General features: G+C 43.1%; 1 protein-coding gene across 1 annotated transcript in view; it reads left to right on the top strand.

The window, feature by feature from the left end:
* The first annotated feature begins 2,231 nt into the window (after positions 1-2,231).
* The window catches only part of LANCL3 (LanC like 3), a 37,281-nt gene continuing 21,149 nt past the window's right edge, over positions 2,232-18,363 (top strand). Inside the window, exon 1 of the mRNA XM_027636275.1 lies at positions 2,232-2,777. Within this exon, the coding sequence (XP_027492076.1) occupies positions 2,232-2,777 (546 nt within the window). The remainder of the gene's footprint in view (positions 2,778-18,363) is intronic.

Raw genomic sequence — 18,363 nt, 5'->3', positions numbered from 1 at the left:
GAAAGCATGAGTAGTTTAAGATTTGGGGGTTTTACAGCTATAAGAAGCATGTGGGGTTTTTTAATGTATCTCTCCTTTTGGCCTTGGTGGTTAATACTCATACAAAAGAAGTACAGCAGAAACTGCCATTCTCATTTCTTGCTTGATTGCTGCGTGACATGTGCTAACCCCACAGTGGCCAAGCTCTCTTTATTTCAACAAAAGACTCTCCAGAGCACAGAAAGTGCTTCTTTTTGGCATGTCATTACTGACCCTCTTTTGAAAAATATTGTAGCACTTATTTGACCCTCCTGCAGAAAAATGTTGCTAACCCAATTGATTTTCTCATAAACTCTGTATTTTTCTTAAACCCTTTGCTGCTGAAACTGGCAGGGGTCCATTTCTGCTTGCTGAGGTTCTCAAAAAGAGGTACCTGTGCCAAGGTAACTCTCTCAGTTACATTCAATGCAGGGAGACAAGCAATTCCAGTGAGAGGATTCCTTCACATGAACAGGAAGACTATGTCCAAGACATCTCCCACTCCAGAATACTGAAGGAAATTACCAGTCCTTTTAATCTGAAAAGGATACTGGAAAGATGAAGCAAGCATCCAAAAAATGTGGAATAAATGGTGTCAGAATGAAAAACAAAACTCCCAAATTTTCACTTAGAAGAGCATGTAGGGAACACATTTCTCTACACTAACAGAAATTATGCTGGAAAATCCTTGGCTACACCCCGAACCTTATCAATGGGCTGACAGGAGCCAGTTAATGACAATAAATACTGCATGAATGAGATGTCCTATCTATTGGTGGGGCATTTTCACATTTTCAGTGCTCTAGATTGGCAAGATTTGTGTGATAGAAACAATATATGGTACAGCTGTGGGTAAGACTGAAAATGGGGCTATAGGGAACACAGTACAAACACAGACGAGGCAGTGGGTGTCTGGAATGTGAACACGGCAAAAAGACACTGAAGGAAAGCACAAAAACCAAAATCAGAGGGTGAAAGCAAACGTCTCTGAGCAGATCATAAACCCCATACAAAGGAAGGAAAGAGAAAGGATGGGTGGGTTGAATCAAAAAGTAAGTGTGAAAGTGCAAGTGAGGAGCTGCACAGAGTTGAAGGTACTTTCTAGAGGAGGCAGGAAGAGAGCTAAAACAGCCAGCATGAGGCTGAGAGAAGCCAGACACACTCTAAAAAGGTCTTTCAATGGCCAAAGGACAGTGCTTTGGCTTTTGCTACTGCTGTGCCAACTGGTGGCTACTGGCTGGAGCCTCCAGCAAGCTGCTACTTCCACCTTCCTTTGGGAATGCCCTCAATTACTGAGGCTGCATCTGCAGAGAAAGTACCAGATACCAGCAGGTGCCCATAAGTCTTTGACGATGAATTCACGCTGCACAAGTTCACATCATCAGGGGAAGATGTGACAACTGTGTATTTGTATCATTAAAGAGTTGCTCTAAGTATCTGTTTCAAGATATTCCTTCTTTTTTTCTTTTCCCCTTTCTTTTAACTAGAATCTATTCAGTGACCTAAATTTTCTATTCCTTATAAGCTCTGCTTGGCTTATGCACGAAGGAAAGGGGCCAAAGACGACCTTGTGCTACAACTGGTTTGCTGGGGACTTGCTCATCTTCCCATGTAAATCCTCGGGCTATCGTCGTTTGGGTTTGGCTACATCCTTCAGCTTTGGATGCAGCAGCCCCCGAGGGGCCGTTCCACAGCCAGGAATAACTCAGCAGCTATCCAGCCACCCTTCTTTGCCCCTGGATCTCTCCTGCAGACCCAGAACTCATTCCTGAGCCAAGTGGTAGCGTCTCTGGCAGCAGCGGGGCAGGGGAGAGTGAAGAACCCAATTAACCCCTTTTCCCCGGGGATGCACAGACGGGTCGGGCAAAGGTGCAGCGAGAGCTTCCATTCGTGAATGAAAATCCGGACACCAGAGCCGGGACTCCTCAGCTCTGCGGAGGAGATTCGGGTCAGCCACAGCCATCCCGGGAGACGTTCCGAGGAAGCGTTCGCCGAGCGCAGGTGGGGCGGCGGCGGGCGAGGGGCGTTGGGGAGGCACCGTCCGCCCTGTGCCAGACCCGCCCCTGGCACCGCCGGGACTCCCGGCCGGCGTCACCCACCCCCGCCCGGCATCCTCGCCCCTTTCCCGCCTCTCCCTCGCAATCCCTCCGCCCCCTGAGCGGCAGCCCCCGCCCGCCTCTCCCCCGCTGCGCAGAGCGCGGCTCCGGCGGGCGATGGAGAGCCAGCGCTGCTTCGCCAACCGCTTCGATGACTACCCGGGCAGCCCCGCGGCGGCGCCGGACAGGGAGGCGGCGGTGCCGCTGGTGACCGCCACCATCGAGCGCATCCTGCGGGAGCTGCCGCCCCTGGGCGGCCCCCGCGGGTGCCCGGGCGGGCTGTACGGCGGCGTGGCCGGCGTGGCCTACATGCTGTACCACGTCGCGCAGTGCCCGCTGTTCGCCCCGTCAAGGGACTCGTACCTGCGGGCCGCCCGCCGCGTCGTGGACGCCTGTCTGCGGTACCAGGAGGGATGCGGCGAGGCCGACGCCGACACCCGCGCCGCGTTCCTGCTGGGCGGCGCCGGGGTGTACGCGGTGGCAGCGCTGGTCTACCGAGCCCTGGGGCTGCCCGAGTTCGCCCGCCCGCTGGGCAAGTTCAGGGAGCTCAGCGAGGTCTGCGCGCCGCTCTCCTTCCTCGAGTGCGGCTCCGACGAGCTCTTCGTGGGCCGCGCCGGGTACCTGTGCGCCGCCCTGGTGCTGAAGCAGCGGCTGGGCATGGAGGTAAGAGGCGCTGGGGGACGGCGGGGCATCCCCGGGGGGACCGTCGGGAAGCTGGCGGCGGTCCCTCGGACCGGCTTCCCGCGTTGCCGCCGAGGTGGGACAGTGCCCTCGGTTCTAGCTGGCGGTGGAGGAGCATGCAGTGGGGCCGCGGGTCTCTACAAAATAAAAAGGGGGAAAAAAAAAAAAGGCGTCTTTGTCAGCTTGTACTTTGAGGGACTGCTCCCCCGGGAGGAGAGGGCTTCCTTTATTAGCTGTTTCTTCCCGAAATTAAAAGATGTGTCTTTGGCCGGAGGGAGCGGAGTGCACGGGGCGAGTGGGATGGGGTCTCACCGCCGGGCTCTGGAGCGGAGCCGCTGCATCCCAGGGCACGCCAAGAGCATCAGCTGTTGGTTGCCAGATGGTGAATTACTTGGCAGGAGCCACCCTGGGCTTTCAAGAGTATTTCCGTAAGATGAAGTGGGTAAGAAAGGGAGGAGTGTTGGGTATACAGTACTAAGCTGTGCTGTGCTGTAATTTGCAAGCAAGGAACCAGATTTTCAGAGGCACTTGGTCTTGCTCAGCATACAGACTTTTGGAAATCTGTCCTTGTATTTTGGTGCTTTTCATGAATGAGAGCCGTTCTTTTAGCTGGAAGCACAAGATGTGGTTATGGTTCAACATGCTATTGGTTTCAGTAGTCGGGATTTTACCCCAGGATATTGTCGTTGTCAGTGCTGACAATTCAGGGCTTCCACTGACTAGGGCACAGTAATTATTGCAACTGATTCTGTTTGCTGTGGTGTTTGTTACTATGAGGTCAGTCTGGTATCTGAGCAGGCAGTTGGTAGATTTTTGTTCCTGTCCTCTTGTCGGGTCCAATTTGTGTTTCCTCTGCTAATCACTGATTTGCAAGTTCATATGCTTCTGGCTTTCTTTCCTCCCAGGAGAGGAAGCAACATTTATTTACAAGTAAATAAATGATGTAAAAACAAGTGGCCTTGCCCCATCCAATACCAGTCACTGCAATTGGAGTCCGAGGAAATTCACTTACTGGAGGTCTCAGGAGGCTCGAGGATATCCAGAGAAGACACAAAGAATGTTAAGTCAGTTAAATACTTTGATTGCCTTGAACAAGAATTCTTACAGCATTAGGCATTTGAAGTAGCATACATAAAGAGGTGTGCTGTTTCTTTGTATGGCATTGTCTGACAATCACAACCATAAACGTGTTTATGTTATTTGTAACCATAACATAACTGAACTTTTCACTCTGACAGCATTTTCTACGAGAGGAAAGTTTTGAAGACACCTCACAATCGTTTATGCAGCAGTGCCAGCCTGAAGGGATGGTTTCTCATGGAGAAATAAGCCATCCCTGTTAGTTCATTTTGCACTGGGGGAGTGTGTCTAGTGCCTGTATCAGTGCTTATGATGGTATGGTGACATACCAGCTGAATGAGGTGGCACACTGCACTCTACTGCTTCATTTAATTCCTTTGTCCATTCGTCTTACATCCTTGAGAACAACTGCTGAACAGTTTGGAGAGCAGGTGCAATCACTTCTTACAAGCAGTGTGATGAAGGGGAAAACTCTCTGTTTGCTTGCTGGGTGAAAAATTATACTTAACGCAGCTGTAAAGAGTTAAACATCCCCACAGATAAGCAAAGGTGTGCACTTATTGTGGAATGTATTTAGCAGGTGGGTTAACTGCAATCGTGGGGAGTTATTTTGCCAAGAAAACATATTCTCTGTCTCCTTGCTGATGTTTTCATCAGTAAGCTAATGTCCTTCTATGGTATTACTTGTTTTGTCAATACATTGTAATTTTAAATGTATCATGCAAGAAATAAATTGTTAAGTATTAATAAAACCAACTTTAGTTGTTAATTTTAACAAAAATTAAAACTTTTAATTTTGCTCCTTAATGAGGAAAACTACAGTGATTTCTGGTCTCTATGTACTTGTGCTTGAGCAAAATTTGTGTCCTATGAATAAATGTTCTCATCCTAATACAGAATTATTTTAATTAGTACATTGCCAGATCAGACCGTGCATCTTTTTACAAATGAAGGAAGGGATGCCCAGAGAGAGTGCATGTCATTTATTACCCAAGGTCAAACGGTAAGCCAGGTACATCCCAAAATAGAAGCAATGTCTTGTGATTCGAACTGCTGGAAAATGCTACCTCCTGTAATTTGATTGTGCACAGTCTCACATGGCTCATTGCAGCATGTTTTCTTGTTTCCCACGTTCTTTTTTTTGAGGACACTGTGCAAACATTTCCAGCACAAAGTGAAATCCACTCCTTACATTGAAATACAGCCGCTGCTGCCCGTATGGTTGGTTTTTTTTCCTCTGAAGAAGTCAAATGATGACCTATATACAAGGATTCACTTGCCCTTGGAGAAAGCCTTGGGAGTGAATTTTACAGTTTTTGTTGTGGGTTTGGTTTTTGTTTATTCCAAGCAGGGAAGGAATGAGACGGCTTTATTTCAGTAAACACCAATTTAGCTCAGCTGCTGTGCCCTGATGCTTCAGTTTCTTGCTAAAGAGGCCTGGTGTCTTTAAGTTTAACATGTTCTTCACGAAGTAAATGGACTGTCCTGAAGGATGCAGTCGGTTGGATAATATTGGCTTCATGTAAAGATGGCATTTACATTCAGCTGGTTTTCAGATTTTCAGGCTAATACAGCATTTTCCCCTGATGAATTAATTGGGATTTTTTGCATGAGTAAGGATTACTTCAACAGTCAAGGCTTAACAGGATTTGACTTTCATGATGCACTGTGCATTAGGAAAGATGTTTGTATTCATCCCTTTTTTAATTTCCATTATGTTGCAGTTAGTGCTTCCCAGGCAGAAATGGGTAAAATACTCTTTTGGCAGAAAAAATGTGTCCTTTGTATAAGGTGCATGTACTTTACCTGTCCTTACCTGCTGTGTTTTCACCACTTAGGGAAAATTTAGTTTCTGTTCTCTCCTCTGTAGGTATATCTTTTCCTGATGCTTGTAGTGCTGGTTCATGGTACGTTCTTGGGGAAATCTGTCAGTCCTTCTTTTAATTCTCTTCACACAGTCTCTATTTGCTTGTGCAAACAGCAGTAAGACACCATCACAATGATGGTCCCATCCCTCTATTCGTGTGATGTTTTATCCTTGGTTTTTCTCAGGGATGTTTCTGTCCCATTTCGTGGATCATGCCCACACCATGATGGAGCGTGGTGTGCCTCGGTAGTTGCACTTCCTTCTGGCAATGTAACTGTCAGATGATGGAGGGAAAGGTACAGAAGTTCGAGTGGCTTCTTGCATTACCATCTGCCAAGATGTTACTGCCTTTTAGTACAGCTTGGGTTATCTTTTAATAACTGCCTGTATGGATGGGCTTGACTGACTTCCACTGGCTCGGGGCTGCAGCAGCAAAGACATCAGTGGATCTCAGTGTGCCCTGTGGGAGGCAGGGCAGCATTTTGAGTGACTGCCTGGTGCTGTGGTTTCTTTAGAGACAGTGGTTTCGAAAGACATTGGGTCACTGTAAGAGACCCTTGCCTGCAGTTGCAGTGGTGACAAGCTGAAGCAGCACAGTATGCCACAAATGTGGCCAAACCTGTTCCCGCAGGGGCTGAGACACTGGGCTGAGTCTTGAGACTCTCCAGTAGGGACTTTAAGCTCTTCCATGCCACAGTGTGGTTAAGCTTTCTGTCTCTGTGGCAGAGGGGCATCTCGATTTCCTTTTCCAGCAAATGCAAAGTCATGATTTACTGTGTGTTTCTGAGAGTGTTATCCTGTCACAGTATGGACACAATTCTGATGTTATTCTGTCAGGGCATGCCCAGAAAGAGCAACAGTCTTTCTAACAGGACCTTGTTGAGTGTAGGGCCCTTCTAAAAACCATATTTACCCTTGCTGCTGTGTATAGCCAGAACCTCTTTTCTCCTGGACCTCACAAGATTGCAAATCAAACTGAGCCAACTTCACCTGGTACCTGGAAAACAGAAATAATGCTGCTGTGCAGTCTGAGATCTGGGTGCCAGAGCAAGGGATGTGTCAGGCAGGACTGGCTTTAAAAGGCAGTGGAACAGACAGATGTACAGTGTGTGGGACCTGAGAGGCCCAGCCAGTGTGTATTTCATAATATTCTGTGAGAGAAGATACAAATGAACAAAAATTATTTTCTTTCAGCCTCTCAGACAATTCTAGGTGATGTAAATTGTTCCTTAGAGTTTTCCGTCCAGATAGTCAGCTGGTTTTTAAAGACTGTTGTAGGTTACTTTGCTCCACTTTTTTTTTGCTTTTCAATCTCTTAGGAAAAAAATTGGAAAGTACGAGAGGAAAGCTTCCTGAATCCTGCCTAGAACATGTTCATTTGCAACTCTTTAAAGCAAATGTATTAATGCTGAACACAGTGTTTATGAAAGACACTCAGTGGTCTGATCTTAGCAAGGGAGATCTGCTAAGTACCCACAGAACTGGTGCATCTCCAAGTGCTGTAGCACAGAATCTCTATGTCAGGCTTTTAATCTCCACCTGCACCTGAAAGGGAAGGATTGTCCTTTGAGGTGAGATTTCGTTCCTGCTCTGCGGCCATTGAAGTCCTTTCTCTCTGCGGAAGAATTTGCCAGTTTATCTGAAGCGTTGTGGTGTTTGAAATGTCAAACATCATGGTGCTAGCTGGAGCTGTGCTGATTTCATTATTTCATTTTACACAGGCCACTACACAGCCAGGATGTCTTTTTTTGCCAGAGGATTAAAATGAGTTAACAGTAAAGATAAAAAGCTTTTGATCCTGGTCTGCCTCTTAAACGTACAGTCTTCTAGCCATGGTTTCGAAAACCACACACAGGGGCTAGATTTTGCATTAATTTGCTTAAATTGATGAATTTAAACCTGGAGTTCAATACTGGAGTTTTCTAAAGTAAACAGTGAAACAAAGCTGATTATTTGCATTTGGATTTTTTTTTTAGAAGGCATTCTGAAATAATTTGCATCTACCTTTCAGAATTTCTCTGTTTCTCTTCAGCAAAGCAACATGAATTGTTTTCATTTTAACAGCCTCCAAATTCAGAGATGGCAACATGTTGATAAGGGCTGCCTGGATTCAGTTCAACACAGCGGACACTGAATGTCCAGTTGTAGTGTCAAAGTAGAAAATTTGAGGTTGAAAATGCTGAATTTCATGTGCGTTGTTTACCAGCCAGTAAAAAAGCACTGTAATACAGACTGGATCCTTCTAGAATTGGAGGTTTGATTGACATGAGTTTAGCTACATCCTTTACATATTCAGTTGCAGAAATACGGATTTCAACCACTTATAGCTGAGGAGTGGTATTAAAAAGACAGTTTTGTACAAAAGCAGTGTCATATCTCTATGGCTTTATGCTGTTGGAAGAACATTTGCCTACACAGCAGCATCCTTTTGCTGAAAAAGCAGCCCAAGCACTAATACAGATGTTATGATAACAGCTTTTAGCAAAAAAAAATATATATATTTATGCAGAGGCATCTCTACTTTCCCATCCATCTTCTGACTCCTTTAAATATCATATGCCAGAATTTAACTCTTAAACTTTGTCAGTTAAGTCATCTTCCTCATCATCCCCGTGGAGAATTTTGAGGTCACCCTAAGGAGTTTGTCGGTGCCGCTCATTACTCTGCTAGAAGCAGAGGTGTTGGAGGCAGTGTCTTGTCCTCTGCAGAGCAGAGAGGCTTGAAGGTGAGATCTGCAGAACAAAACACAAAACACAGGAATTGGAATGAAGGCATATTTGTGGAAAAGTTGCTGAGCAGTGTTTTGGACCTGTGGAGTGTGTCTGGTGACTGAATCTCTGGAAGCATCTGGAGACGTCAGGTTTGAAGCAGATAAGCAGGAGGTCTCTCCAGCAGTGAGGTGCAGGGCTGGAGTGGAAGCTACTGTTCCTCACAGCGTTGCTTACTTGGAGTTACTTTGGTGGCACAGTGCAGGAAGTTCCTTAAATCCATTGCCTTAGGGTTTCAGATTTTTTTTATGTCATATTTTATGCATACGTCAAAGAACTTTGTTGCAGTACTGTGTTTCTACAGATATTTCACATTGATGGTTTCCCTCGTGATTTTTTGTCATGGTTCTTATAAAGGACTAAAATCCGCTGTTAACTCTTAGGTCATACTAGATGACATAGCAGAAAGAAATAGTGTGTGTGTCAAACATGCATATGTGGTGGAGTGTGTGGACACAGAGAGACAGGCAGGCATGAGGAAAAAAAGACATTTGACAGGGATGGAACAGAGAGGAAAAAGAAAGAGTTAATTGAAAAAAAAATCTAAAAGAAACAAAAGAATTAGTTGCTGGCAAAAATATAAAAAAATTGGAAAGTTGCAGAGGGGTAGCAGAATTCAAAGATGAGAGGAGAAAGGCAAGAAATAATGTAGACCCTGGAGCAGAGGAGATTTAAAACTAAAGCCAGGCTCTTTGACAGACAGATCTGATGGCTAATGTACTCAATTTAGAATAATGTAAAAGTTCAAAAAGAAGAGTGAAGGCATGGAGAAGAGGACAGGCAGAGGAGTAAACTACATTTAGTTGGGGAAAATTACTATTTTTGTCTGCTTGTTTTTTGTTTGTCACGCTTTTGTCACCATATTCTCTTTGCAAAGGCTCCTACACTTACAAAAATAGCTACCATCACATTCAGTGCTTAAAAATTCAGAGCACAACGTTATGTCTTAAATTCCATATTTTTTTTCTGTACTGAATAACAGAGATAACTACTGACGTCTGGAAGCAAATATGGGCATTTTCATGAATGTTTCCATATTTCTGATGCTGACATTTCCCTATTACGTGCATATAATATTATAAATCAGTATGTAACCTAAACAGTAATACTGTTAGTAAACCTTACTTAGGTATCAGGCTAAATAAGCAGGAATATGAAAAACTGAGTTGCTCCTGGGAGATAGAAAAAACACAAGGCTAACAACAATTACTGGTTAAAAGCGTAACATCCTCAGCATTTCACAGCACTGAAATGGAGGGATAAAAGTAAGCCTTAAGTTCCTCTGTACTCATTTAATACACAGAGCATTAGATTTGTACATAAATATGTAGGACAGCAGCGCACCAAAACTAGCAGGGCCCAAATATAGAATCTGTCCTCTTCTTTTGTCTCACCTCCATTAAATCAATAGGCCCTACTTCTCTGTTAATTCAGCTGGACAGTCCTAAAATCAACCTGCCAGCCCACAGACAGACTGTGTAAAGACTGCAGAGCAGGTTACTCAGCCAGTAAACCCCTGTCTTCTGCCTCACCTCCGAGCAGTCATGGAGCCCTGTGGAGAGGATCAGGATGGGTAAGTCCCATGGTCCTGCTGTCTTCCTACTTCTCTATTCCACCCCTTTTTAAAAAAAGTCAGAATTCAGTATATGCAATCAGGTCACCATTTTTGATAAGACAATCTGTCAAAATGTCTCTTTGTCTGTGTCTGTCATGCAGTGAGTTCTTTGACCATTGACAAGCACGAGATTAAGCACCGAGTGATGTTGCATAACCTTCTGTCCACTCCATTACAAGAAGCTCAATGACAATACCGTGTCAGAACCGAGTATTTCTTATCTATGTTGTAGGATTATTTTCAAGGGATTGTTAGTGAGCTGGAGCACCAAGGCAAAATAATTGAAATACTATTTCATTTTAGGCAAACGATCAAAAAGCATCTTAATAGCAGTCCGAGCTGTGTCTGAGTCATTTGGTGTTTCTCAGCTCAGTATATTTTGATGTCTGAGAGCAGAACCATAAATCTATTTTTGCAGTAGATCGACATTCCTGAATTCTTCATTTTAATGGCTTAGTACATCTTGTTGAAGAACAGTGAATCATGAGTGAGTTGGAATGGGTGTCTGATAGCACTGAATGATCTGGGAGAAAAAACATGTGACAGATAAATACACCTTCTATCTGTCCAAGGCTCTTAGTTATTTTGTGTGTCTAATCTTTTCCTTCACAGGATACTTCCATTCCCTTATTGGTACAATGTTAACATAAATTGAGGATTATAAATTGGGCGTGTGCTGGTCATATTTAGATATCAGAGTCAAGGAAATGAAAGCGGCTCTTAAAAATGTGTGGGCCTGGAGCTCGAAGCAGCACAGGACAAAGGAGCTCTGTGCTGGTTGGTCAGTACAGAATTGAAAGGTGGTGGTATTGCATATTCCATACTGGTGGTGTTCTGCAGTTTGTCTGCTCAGGCCTGACAACCAAATAATATCCCAACCAGAATCAAAGAGCTGATAGGACCTTGAAGTTAAGTCAGGCTGCCATCTAACCCACATCTAGGAAGGTGTGGCTGTGCCTGTGTCATTCCCAGCAGACCCTCTCTAACCTGCTCTTCACACCCTGGAGTCAGTGATGGGGATCTGCAGGCTGCCTTGGCTGTCTGATACCGGTTTTTTTAGCTTCCCTGTTAAAAGTCTTGCCTAATGACTAATCTGAATCTTACTGTAATTTCATCCTGATATTCCTTGTCCTCCCCATTGAGAAACAGCGAGAAATTCTGTTCCTCTTTACAGAAGAGGGAGACTGTTATAATTTTTATCCTTAATCTTCTCTTCTCAAAACAATCCTAAGCCTTACAATCTTCCCATGTGTGTCATCTTATCTACATGTCTGGTCCTTCCCATTCATTGCACTCTACCAGTCTCCCTCCAGCCTTTCCTGAAGAGTGCCAGAAGTTGGACACCTGGTTCTGGCAAAAGCCTTTCCAATTTAGCAAAGAGATAACTGTGTTTCTTCCAGGTCTTGTTTCCATATATACAGCTCAGTAAGGTGTTCGCATCTCACACCAGCATGACACTGACTCACATCCAGCTATTATCCATCAGTCTTTTAATGGGCTGCTGCTACATGGACAGGTGTTCATTAGGAAAAGTCTCTGAACAAGTGAGGAAGGAAGGGGTCATGTGGAGACAGGGAACCACAGAAGCTGTGCTGTGATATGCAAGATGAGAAGCTTCTTCAAAGCTTCAAAGCTGAAGGGGCTTTGTGTCATTAATGCCAACTAGAGAACCTCCTTTCCTTTGTTCCCTGAATAAAACTGGGAATATGTTATTCTACCTTGTAACACAAGGTGTGCCATTATATATCCAGGGGACATCTGTGAAGTATAGAGTTCTTTTGTGGAAGTATAGTTGCAACAATATATTTTAGAGGGCTTTATTAAATCAGCTGTGTTGTTGACATTAGAAATCAAGGAGTAACTGAAATCTGAAGAAATGTCTGGAAATTAAACTTAGTCTGTTCTTCTGATTTACTTTTGTTGCTAATGTAAAGATAAAGCTCAGTCATCTGTGAAATGGCTAATGCTATACTTGTTTTAGTTTTCTAAAGCTAAGTCAGTGATTAAGTAGTTGAAATTCCAGTTATAATAGCAATGGATCACAAGATACACATTCCACATGTAGCTGTTTAAATTTGATCAGACCTAAGCTGGTCAAATATGAACTCGGGCAAAATTCTTAGCAGTAGAACAGCAAAATAAACTTATTCAGGCTCTTTAAATAAATATTGATTTGCTTGTTCTTGGTCTTGCACAGCTGAATCAATCATGAGCTTTCTTATGCCAGGCTGCTGTTTTCATCCATACATGCTTGTTATTATGCCAGCAAAAATACCTGGAAATAATGCTCAGATAAGTGCTACACATCCAGAAGACAAAATGTAGACAGAGCTGTAGCTCTATTTTGATTTTATTCTCTAACCACTGTGGGACTGCTTATTTTGATAAAACAAATATTGTGAGGTAAATTAAAAAAAAAATAACACACAAGTAAGCTGAGTCAAACTTAGAGTTGAATCCACATGATCTATCTGACCAATGTATCAGCATACTCACTTAGATTTGGATTTGGCTCAGTTGTAGAGTCAAAGCATGGCCAAGGCTGGAAGGCACCTCTGGAGGTGTTCTGGTCCAGCCCCTGCTCAGAGCAGGGTCTGCAAGAGCAGCTGTGTCCATTTGTTTTGTAATATTTCCACTCTATACCTTCTCTAGGCAACTGTATTAGGCCACCTTCACAGTAAGAAAGCTTTCTTTTTATATTTAAGTAGAATTTTCTGTCACTGGGCACTGCTAAGAAAAGCCTGGCCCTTCTCTGCTCACTCCTATCAGGTGTTTATACACATTGATGAAATCTCCCCAGAGCCTTCTCTTCTCCAGACTGAGCAATCCCTAAGTTAGTACACAGAAAGCACACAGTCATTCCTCCTCCATTTGCCTCTTTTCCCCAAAAGCAGGCTCACAATGCCATCTCAACTCCTCTGACTCCCCCTAATACCTTGGATGGGCAAAGGATTGCAGTTTTTTTCCCTTGCAGTTGGAAGCAGGGAAGAGCCTGAAGTCCAGAAGTGTCAAAAGGACCCGTTCAGCACCACACTGCCACAGAGTCTCAAACTCAAACTGCATCCCCCTTGTCAGTCTTTGCTGTATGAAAGGAAGGGCAGAGTCTTCTCTTATAGCTAAATATTGAGGTTGACAAAACTGTTCCTGGCTCTCTCAGGTAATCAGGAAGGTTGTGGATCTGAAGAGCTTCAGTGTGAAGATTTTTTTTCCAAGAAAAATGAAGCTGTTTTAATGCATGCTGCAGCTCAAAGGCTTCTTAATGCCTTGCAGCCCTGCAGCACTGAACATCTGTTAGTGAAAATGTCTATAAGAGATAGGCCATACCCCACTATCAAAGTGAGACAAGAAATACCCTAAAAGTGCCTGTGGGAACTTTATCCCCTCACCGCCCATATTAATCAAACACCTCAGGTTGCTGTTTGCCAGTGGAGGAAGAGAGTTCCCTGTCCCACAGGCTGTGTGAGGAGCCAAGGATGCATCAGGGCAAGGAGGCAAAACCTTCTTCTGAAAGCTAAGTTACAGGCCAGGGATGATAAAACATTCTTCCTGATGTCTGCAGATGGCCAGGACACCCCTCAAGTGCCAGGGTTATGAGGGAGGTTCTTTTAAATTGTTATTTTTGTGGGATTTCTTTCAGATTTTGCAAGAAAGACATCAGAGGATTTCCATGTCCTTCTGAGCCCTTGAAGTGAAGCTGCTTTACTCCAAGGGCATTGGAATATTAAGCACACAGAACAGGTAGGAAAGGCATCTGGCAAAGAGTTTTAAATACAAGTAGTTTGACTTAGCAAGCTTGACTTGGAAAACACATTGTATGATCCATAGGTCCAGGAATATCTGGCTGGGGCTCTTCTATCTCAGTTTACACAGTTCCTCCCAAGGGGCTGGAGAGAATAGTCATGTAAAATGACAAATCCAGCAAAGGGGAAGCATGGCTTTGAGTGCTCCCAGGGCACCAACAACACAGTGTAACATGAGGTAATAGTAATTCCTGTTAGTTAATGATGTGCAAAGTAATGGCCAAGTGCTGTGAATATTTATTACTGGTGGCAGTGGTGTGATTTGTCTCGTGATTCCTACTACTCTTCTTCTTTGCTGCGTGAGGTTTGAACTCTGAGTAATCTGAACTGTGCCTTCTGACACAGCAGTCTCTTTTTCCTGAAGTCTGCTTGGTTTACACACAGTCATAACTGAGAATAAGTAGCATAAAGGGAAGATTGATAAAATTTTCCTGATTTTATTATAGTATCAAATGGCAATCTTTTATCCAGGAGAAAAGTACAGACAGAGATCCCATTACTTACCAAATAAGCCACATTTTAAGGATCACAGTATTCCACACTTCCTCAAATTAATCCCATGACTCTCACTCTGCCCTTGAAATGTGGCAGTACTGAATTATAAGAGACTGTCTGTATTTGAAATATGACTCGAATTGAATTTGGAGTTGTAGGCATATTTCCAAGCAGTGCTAATGGCCCTGTATGCCACTGGAAACTTTTGTTACTGTCTTTTGCATCAGAACTGTCTCGTCGATGTGCCTTGGAGTATCTGGGAGCCACATAACAGAACATCAGGATTTTTACTACATCAGGCTGCTACCACAGTCTAAGGATAGGGTAAAATTTAGATGACTCAGAGGACTTGATCACCTTCATCTAGTTTTCCTGCATTATGTTGTCAGCATTATTCCTGTAGCTTAAGTTGATATTTCTATTCAGTAGCTTATTGGCATGGCACAAATTGCAGATCATCACACAAAGTAGAAGTGGCATGATGCCAGCATGGAGTTCTCTAGAATTCCCTTTGCTTGGCGGCACTGCTGGTGCTACTTTAAAGTGACTAATTTATGCCTCTGTTAGCCTGTGAATGATGCTAACATTGTGGTGTTTACCTAATTTAACTAATTTCACAGGTAGCCATGTTGTTCCTTGGCCATAAATATTTAGATAGACCTCTGTGTGTCACATGTCTCAAATATCTGCATAGTAGAACTGCATATAAATCAGCATGACTTAGAAAAAAGAAGTCTTTTGAGACAAGCAGTGTTACTTGTTGTAAATAAGAAATTATAAAATTAGTGACTGATGAAAGAGTAGTAGCCAATACCTTGTTTACATTTGAATAGGTCTTTTGATGCAGTGTCAAAGATAATCTTCTTTGAAAACTTAATTCATGCTGGCTTGGGTAGGGACATTGTGGATTTGGAATTGGCTGAAAGACCAAAAAGCAAAGCTAATCATAACTACTAATAAGGGACTGATGTAGCAACCAGCCTTATTTATTATCTTCATTAATGATCCAGAAGAGGCAGCTCTCTGGATAAGAATTGCTTTGGCTTTTAAACTGAGACAAGTGCCAAATACCATGCACGGGCAGAGGGAAAGTATGAAAACAGCTCAGGAGATTAAAAAATGAGCTAAAACAAAGTTTATTTTTAGCGGTGCAAGCAGATGTATCTGGGGAGAAATATCTGTAATACTTATCCTGTATGTTAGGAAGAAACTGAGACTCAAGTAAGCTGAAAATGACAGGGCCTGAGTTCCTCATGTACCCAGTTCATGTGAGTGTTAGATTAGTCTGCACCTGTGCTGCATCACTGCTTGTACACTGGGTGTAACATGAGAGCACGTCAGTGTCCTGCACTTACTTTAATGTAAATTACCATTACATTCCTTTGCATTCATTCCCCATGGGAATGAGCAGCTAATATAAATGAGAAGGCATAACCAGTACCCGTAGAAATTAACTCAACATGGCATTCAGAAGGTCAGTGAAATTTTGGACTGCCTACACAGTTGTACCATCCAACAGAGTCCAAGGCACCTAGTTTGTGCCCTGGAAGTCTGCTGGGCATCTCTCGATAGGTGTGCAAAACCTGAGAGTTGTGTGTTGCGGGTCATGTAAACCATGCCAAAATCCATAAGCCAACAGCTACACCATGCCACTCACCATCCATGGAGCTCTGGTACAGATTTATAGTGCTCTCTTTTCTCCGTGGTGTTTATGTAACTCCTCCCAATCTTCCCACATGAGTGGCCTTCATCTCACCTGCCAAAACTCACATCCAAAGGAGGCTGTAGAGCTGCAGCTGGGGAGTACATCCCACCAAGCTCATCTCTCCCAGTTTGCTGAAGGTGCTTTTCTCACAGACCCCCAAGCAGGGTCTGACCTACTGTGGAGTAAAAGCAAACCAAGCATCCTGTCTTTTCCCAGTGGCAAGGACAGAATGTGTTCACCTCCTGTCACCCTACAGTTTTCAAGACCAAATGGGCTCTAAGCAAATTGCAGTACAAGTGGGGGTCATAGTCTCTTCCTTTTTATGTGCAATAACCTTGAGATTTCATCACTAACCTGGCAACTCAAATTCACATTCCTTCTTTTTCTGACACACTGCAAGAATTTAAGCTGATGCCTCTAAGCTGAGTGTGCTGATAGCTAGAGCAAGTCTCTGTTATTGCACCTCTGATTGAAATTACTTATATAAAATACTCCCTCTGATTGAAATTACTGATGTAAAATACTCAAATATTCTTCAGAGCAGGGCCTGGAGGGAAGTGTCCCAAACTCTAGGCTCCCAAGTCACTCTTGTTTCTTTGTCGCCCGTGGTGTCAGCATGGAAGGATACTGTTCCTACATGGCAGAGACACACTAACTGCAGAACAGGTTTAAATAACAGTTTTCAAACTGTTTTACATACAGTACAGCATGGACATTGTCCAAACAGTTGGATGCTTCCCCTTGTTTGCAGTGAGGAGTACTGTAGTATACAAACAAATCTTTCTTCTTCAAGGTCTGTTTCCAATGCTCCATCTGGTTTAATATCTTGTACCAGTACTAGATGACTCAGAGTAGCTGCACAAATGTCTGTGGAAGCTAATTTTGAAATGTGTTTTCTGTAACATGCCTAACCTGTGTTTTTTAAGGACTGACTTTATGCTCTGAAGCACAAAAGTTTATTTTTCATCCAGAATTGGTTGACTGAGTTCTGGGAGTTGATTGTAAGATTTAGCCTTGCAACATCTGTCAAGAATAAATGTTCTTACATTAAAATATTTGATGAGTTGAAAGGTGATAAATTATTTATTTAAGCAGCACAGACTCTGAAGAATTCTTATTTAATTCAGTTGGAGTAGTGGAACACTTCTGGCTGTTAAGCCAAAATCATCCTAAAAATTCTCATCTTAAGGTTCAGTTGGTTTGTTAAAATTCCACAATGAGAGTGGACTCAGCTAAATTTTGCAGAAATAATTTCTCTGGCTTACTTGAGTCTTGACTGTGCAGAAAGATATTTTCTCTTTAAACTTGCAGCTTTTTACAAGCTATCATTTTGTTCTTGACATTGGAAGATGAAATAACTTTGTATTCTTTAATTCTTTAATTACCTCCTGTCCAGAAAATAAATGTTGCCATCCTTTTAGCTTCACTTAATTTTCTCTAAAATACCTGTGTCTACTTGATTTTTTTTGTTTTGGTGGTTTTGTTTTATTTTATGTTAATAATGAGAGAACAGACCTGGAGAATTATCAGAAGAAAGAACAAAACAATACTGCTAAAGTAGCCTTTAAATAATCATTTCAACATTATTCTCATGCATCCTAACACTTTCTGTTTGCTTTCTACAGCGCTGTGATACACTGAGCAGAGATTTTCACTGAGCTGTTCACAGCGCTATGCAAATTGTCACATATACTTTAGGTTCTTCTCTTCCATGAGTGTAGGATTTTGAGAAGGTCAAGGACTCCTCTAAGGTACTGAACTGTTAAAAATGTACATGTATTATACAGCCACAATCAGGACACTCTGTACATCCCGAGGTAACATGTTAAGATGAAAGCCCAACTTTTTATTGGTTTTAAATGGACAAAAAACCCCACAGGTGAAAGCCTTGTGATTGGGAGCCTCTAACGCTGGTGACAACCCTGTTCTCTTTTCGAACCTTAACTAGAAACAAATGAAGAAAAGAATACTGTTTGACTTTTCTGTAGCTTATCTCTGCAAGTTTTAACAATAAGAAGCTATCAAGTCTTTCATGGATAGCTTTCCAAATGCTACTTTCTGTAGCCCCTCCTCCCCCATCAATTTTTTTGGTTCTGACACTTCTGCAGTGAGGCTTTGAGGAGTCTCTTATTTACTTTGGTAAGCCTGTGAATGACGCACGTTCACTTGTGCCAAGGGAGGAGGTCTGAACACTCAAAAAACAAGCCTAAAGGCATTTGAAGTAGACTAGGATTTGTT

This window comes from Corapipo altera, unplaced genomic scaffold (assembly GCF_003945725.1).
Source record: "Corapipo altera isolate COAL_440 unplaced genomic scaffold, ASM394572v1 0, whole genome shotgun sequence".
Classification (NCBI taxonomy): domain Eukaryota; kingdom Metazoa; phylum Chordata; class Aves; order Passeriformes; family Pipridae; genus Corapipo; species Corapipo altera.
Note: the sequence above shows the minus strand (reverse complement) of the source record. Positions and strands in the feature narration are given on the sequence as shown.